The following is a 5,929-nucleotide window of genomic DNA, read 5'->3' on the forward strand; positions in this document are numbered from 1 at the left end:
CGCCCGGGCCCGGCTCGGAGCCGCAGGCCGAGGCCGAGGAGTGGGACGGCGCCGACGTGCGGGTGGAGCGCAGCTTCGTGCCCCCGCGCTGCCCGCGCACCGTGCGCCAGGGAGACTTCGTGCGCTACCACTACCACGGCTCCTTCCCCGGTGGCCGCCGCTTCGACTCCAGGTAGCGCCCGGCCCCGGCCCCTGCTAGCGGCGCCAGGCTCTGGGGAGCGGCCCGAGCCTGACATCGGCCCCTTCTAGGCCTCTTATTCTCCCGCCCTTCATTCCCAGCTCCAGCTCCTTATTCCCCGGCTCCGGCCCCTTATTCCCCAACCCTTTATGCCCTCGCCCCTTTATACCCCATCCCTGGTCCCCAATTCCCATTCCCAGATCCTTATGTCTTGGCTTCAGTTCCTAAATCCCATCCCCAGCCCCTAATTCCCATTCCTAGCTCCGTATTCCTTGTCTCCAGTCCCTGAGTCTCATCCCCAGCTCTGTATTCCCATCCCCATCCCCTAATTCCTATCTCCAGCTCTTTATTCCCTGGCTCCAGCCCCTCATTCTCATTCCTTACCCCATGAGTGACTGGTGCCTCCTGTGGGGGGGGGCACATGCCCCTCCCCCCCCAGCAACTAGTGGGGGTCACCTCATGGCTGATTGTGCTGACCAGGAAGCGCAAGCGGTGTTCCCAGAACTGCCAGCCGCGCTTCTCCTGGCACCCCCACTCCTCACAGGGAGGGCACCAGCACTCCCGCCTGCCTCCCCACCCATTGCCTGAGCAGGGAATGCTGCTGTCAGGGGGTGCACCAGTGCTCTCGGGGGGGGGGGGGGGGGCCCATGCACCCCTGTACAACCCTACATGTTGCCACTGCCTTGCCCCTTATTCCCTAGCCCCTTTATTTCTCAGCCCCAGTCCCTAATTCCCATCCCCAGCTCCAAATTTCCTGCCCCTGGTCCCTCATTCAAAGTTTCTCTTTTCCCAGTTCTAAATCTGTGTGGAATGAATGAGACGTGAGGAGTTGCATATTTAGCTCTACCAGATTCCTGTTTCACTAGCTTCAGCCTCCTGCAAAATCCATGACTACAGTTAAGGCAGGAGCCAGAATTCCTGAGGGCCGCTCTTGGGTCACCTCCTGCCCTTTCCACAGCGAACGTTTGGCTCCTCTGTGCATCTCCCCTCTGTTTTAGCCCCCGGGTCAGGGCATCCTGTATCAATCTAGCACTATTCCTTAATTCTTGCTAAACCAGAAATGATCCAATGTAGTGTACGCCGATCTGGGATAAATCTCATGCCGGGAAATTAATGGACGTGTTCCCCTACTGATGGTATTATGGGGTCTGAAAACCTGAGGCCACAGGCAAAAGATTTAAAGAGGGTTTCTTTTTTTGTTGGTTTCCCTGGATCACTGACTCGCAGTTGGGGTGTCATGGCATGACATCCTTTTAGGGATGCCATGGGGTCCTATGCAATATTAGCACTGTCAGGTGTTGTGTAGACACGTACGCATGATTGACAGGATAAACCCAGAGATTTCCAATACGAACCCATCGTGTCCAAAACATTGTGATCTGCTGTGGGCTTTCTGAATTCTGTGCAACAGGCGAATTATTCTATTTTTTCTTAGTCAAGAAAATGAGTGAAAACTAAGCTAAGAAAAGGAGTGAAAACTAAGAGCTGTCATTTTCTGATGGTTACCTTTGAGTCGAAACATGTTGAAAACCACTGGCCTAGATCCTCTGCATCATTCATTGCGACAGACATGTTTTATTACTCAGAGTCTAGTCAAACCCCGAGGCCGCTGTGACCATTGGGGCACCTTAGATGCTGTAGCAACTCTTCTCCGCTCTGCCCTGGGTTTGGATGTGGTCGGTGTAGACCCAGATCTCAACCCACCTGATATGAAGGTAGTTGAGTTACTTTGCATCATTGGTGATTTTTTTTTTTTTTAAGAAAAGTGACCTGGTAGCACTCCTCTCCTCTCTAGGCTGTTGGCTTGCAGGGAGCTCATCTGTCCTTTGACAGGTCTTATTTTTAGTCCTGCCAGGTGTCCACACACCCTCTTTACCCAGGCTAGCCCAGGTGGGAGTGCTGATTTAGTTGCCAACAACCCAACCACGGCACAGGCTGTATTGGGTTACATAGTACCAGATAACAGACTAAGAGATGCCTGGCCTGACATAACTCAAAAGAAGAAAGAAAACCAAACCCTCTTTCAAGTTGTCCTGAAAACCTTCTTTATGCTTCATGAACCATGAGGAATCCTGTAGCTTGCAGGAAATATCTGCTACTGATAGTAAACTTGGCTCTCCCTCCGCCTGACTGTATCTGGTGCCTTTAGTGGCTACTTTAAAAGTTGTTCACTGAACAAAGTATATAATATGATAAATGCAGGTTCAAACGTCCTGCTTCATGGGTATTTTGGGGTAGGGAAATGACAGCCTGTAAAACAATGTACTCATTGAAAACAGCTGTTTTGTTGGAAGAATAAAAGAAGACTTTGGTGTAATTTTAGGGCAAGCAAAGACAGGGCCCCTGCTGCTCATTAAAAAAAAATGTACGTAATCAGGGAGATTGGTGACATGTACAGCATCCACATATGTATAAAAGTCTCATGCTTATAGCAAGTTCCACGTGGAGATTTGTGCACTTTGGCAAGTATGCACTAGGGTTGAATGTGCTATTCAGCATTGAAGCAAGGGCCCGTCCCTGCAAAGCTGACTGTAGGACAAGGGCAGGGCCTCAGGGAGTTTCTGGGGACTGACGTCTCTATAATGGCTTGGTCTTGCCCTGGAGAACTTATAATCTCTTATTACATGTTTGCAGATGGTAGAGCCCAGAAGCTGACTGGGGCTTCTAGGTGTTGAGGAAATCTTTATGAAAGGTCTTTCTCATGACATCTTGGGTTCTCAGGTTAGCTGGAATTAAAAAATTGACTCAACCAAAATTATCCTTAGATTTTTTTCTACTGGAAGATGCATATTACACTGCTGCAATCTGCTAGCAAGTTTTTTAAATTAGTGCCAGTGAAAACTACATAAATAAAAAGAGTTCCAGAAGAGCACTAAATTGAAATGAATTTATAAAAAGACTTCTGTAGTCTAAAAGAAGAAAGCTCCTGTGTGGGCTAACCAATACTAGGTTTATTTAGATTTCATGTACTGAAACTTTTCTTGAAATTTAGAACCTATTTACTGTACCTTTCTTTCAAAGTGAGAATTGGCACTGTCACTTAAATGACTTCTAATCACTTTTTATAAAAACTTGTAAATATCTTAGCAAAGCATGTTGTTATATTCTGTTTTTAGATCAGAAGTCATTTAACTTTGTTTCTTCAAATAGTGATGTGCTTTTTTCTGTGGTCACAAAAATAATTTGGATTTTTTAGGTCAGGAATTCATTATATCCATGATCTGCTAGTAATTTTGGTAAAGTGAAATATGCTGTGGAATTCTACACATGGTGTTTGTTTTAAGGCACCAGTAAAATGAGTCATGAGAGAGTTTTTTGATCTCTCTGTTTTACTCAGTTCCCTTGATGTTATAAATATATATATATATATATATTTAAAATTATGGATTTGTTCTGAATTCAATAGAAATCTGTTTCGTGCTATTTTAAAATCAATTCTTAAAATAGTCATGCGCTGCAGTGCTTTGCGGGCAGCTGGCAAATAATAGTAAAGCTATTGCTTACTCAGAATCATTCATTTGCTAATTTAAAAACTTTCAGTGGGCACTTGTAGAAGTAACATTTGCCAGGAGCAGACTTAAATGATATTTTCCAATCTAAATTCTTTAGGAAAGCTTGTTCAATAGAAAGCAAAAGATTTGTATCAAGCATTGTTTATTTTACAGTTACTGGCTAGCAAAAAAAAAAAGTGGTGTGAACAGAGAAAGCATTTGAGCATTTCAAAAGACGTTCAGGAATTCTAGGTCTGGGGCTGTTTGAAAGGTTAGTATACAGTGGAAGTCATATACACTGTCTCTGAAAAGAAAGCTTGACATCACTTTCCTAACAACACCCACCTACTGCCTAGCTTCCTAATGCATCTGGTAGAGAAAAACATATGGCCTTCTTATCTGCAAAAACCGACCTGATGATAACAAATTCAGACAAACTGGACTGAATTACCAAAGCAGTGATTCTCAACCAGGGTGCTGCAGAACTGTTTGGTGTGCAAACATAATTCACAAGATAAACCCAGAGATTTCAACTAGGACTCCAGAGTATGAAAACATTCTGACCTGTGTGATATTTCTGAATACTTTGTAACAGAAGACTAGCTCTATTATTTTTAAGTAGTTAAAAACAAGTGAAAACTAAGTGCTGGCATTTTCTGAGGGATGTCTTGAGTCTGAAAGGGTTGAGAACCACTGTACTAAGGAAACAAAGGTACGCATTTGTATTTAATGTTATTAAAGTTTCACTGTGTCGCAGAGCACGTTGGTGCTCTGCTCCTACGATGAGGGGAAACAGCAGTAAGTAAGGAGCCCAGACCGGAGGGGGGCAGGGGCTGGCTCCTATATAACTCCCAGGCTGAGGCCAGGCAGGCAGTTCCCTGCTGGCAGCCAAAAGAGAAGGAGCTGTGCTGGACTGACCAAAGAGGAGAGGCCAGACTGCAGGTATGGCCTGAGATTGGGGAAAGATGGAGCAGCCCTGTCATGGCAGGAAGAATTCTGTTGTAGCCGATTGGCGACGGTTTATGTTATAGCCTAGGGGCTTGGGTTTTGTGTTGACGGTTTAAGACTGGTGGTTTGGGTGAGGCTATTAGGGGTTGGAGGAGGCTTCATGGGGGCTCCATGGTAGCGTGGGGACCCTGGTGCCAGAGAGGGCACAGTATTTTGGGGTGCACTGACCCCAGCCCCAGAGAAGGGGACGGTGAGAAAAAGCCCGAGAAAAGGGGGTGTGGAGAGTTGGAGGCTAGGTAAGGCTGAAGCTGCCTGAGCCCTGCGGGGGTTCGAGACCCCGAAGAGGAGAGTTGGGGCCAGGCACGGCTATGGCCACCTGAGTCCCAGAGCACGGGGGGCAGCGCGAGAGAGGCCCCAGAGCACGAGGGGCAGTGCGAGACAAGGGCTGTGGAAAAGCCAGAGGGCACAGAGAGAGATGATGGCTGCGGCTGAGACCTAATAACGTCCGGTACATCTGCGAGGCTTGGGGCATGGTACAAGGGTGGTTGGAGCCATGCATAGCCCATAAGGCTGGGGTGCTCGGAACCCCATTATAGAAACAAGACTCGGGGTAGTAGGAGAACTGTGTCCAAGAGGATGAGAAGCAGCCTTCCTTTAATATGCAAAAGATCAAGACGTGGCGGGCGAGCACGAGTGTGCTTTGAAGCAAACTTAGCACGGCAGGGGGTGCTAGGGGAGATCACGGCCACGCCTGGGACCCCGCTCTGTGACATACTGCAAAGCCTAATGCTTTTGGCTGTGTATCTTCTTTCTAGGGTAGCACTGATAGAGATTTTTTGGGCTGATACCAAAGGCCTATTTTTAACGGGCTGTATTGGCCAATACCGATCTGATTGCCAGTATGCAGCCCAGCAGCTTGGAGAACAGTGTCTGGCTGGTAAGTCTGTTGTGGAGAGAAGGGGCGAGGGGGGAGGGAAGTGTCATGGGGGCAGATCGAGGCCCCGGTGGTAAGGGAGGAAGTAGGGCTGGTGCTGGGGCAGGGGCAGGTGCTGCACAGCTGGGGCAGGGTGCGGGACGGAGCTGTTGGGGGGGGGGGCACTGCTATGTGCAGCCTCAGGAGAGCCATAGGAGGCATGTGCTCCACCCCAGCTCTGTGCGCAGGGTGAGATTGGGCTGTTGCTGCAGGCTGGGGCCAGGGGTGGCACTGGGCTCTTCCTGGTGGGGGGACTTCACCAGGCTGAGCTTGGGGTGGGCGGCAGCAGTGCTGGGAGGGGGAGTTTCAGGGGGGGCTACAGCAAATTCTGGGGTGGCT

At 48.5% G+C, this 5,929-nt stretch overlaps 1 protein-coding gene across 1 annotated transcript in view; it reads left to right on the top strand.

The window, feature by feature from the left end:
- Positions 1 to 5: 5 nt before the first annotated feature.
- Positions 6 to 5,929, top strand: part of FKBP9 (FK506 binding protein 9) — a gene marked incomplete at its 5' end in the record, with an annotated part of 36,473 nt that continues 30,549 nt past the window's right edge. Inside the window, one exon of the mRNA XM_019508717.1 lies at positions 6 to 172. Within this exon, the coding sequence (XP_019364262.1) occupies positions 6 to 172 (167 nt within the window). The remainder of the gene's footprint in view (positions 173 to 5,929) is intronic.

This window comes from Gavialis gangeticus, unplaced genomic scaffold, assembly GCF_001723915.1.
Source record: "Gavialis gangeticus isolate Ggan-Ray unplaced genomic scaffold, GavGan_comp1, whole genome shotgun sequence".
Taxonomy (NCBI): Eukaryota; Metazoa; Chordata; order Crocodylia; family Gavialidae; genus Gavialis; species Gavialis gangeticus.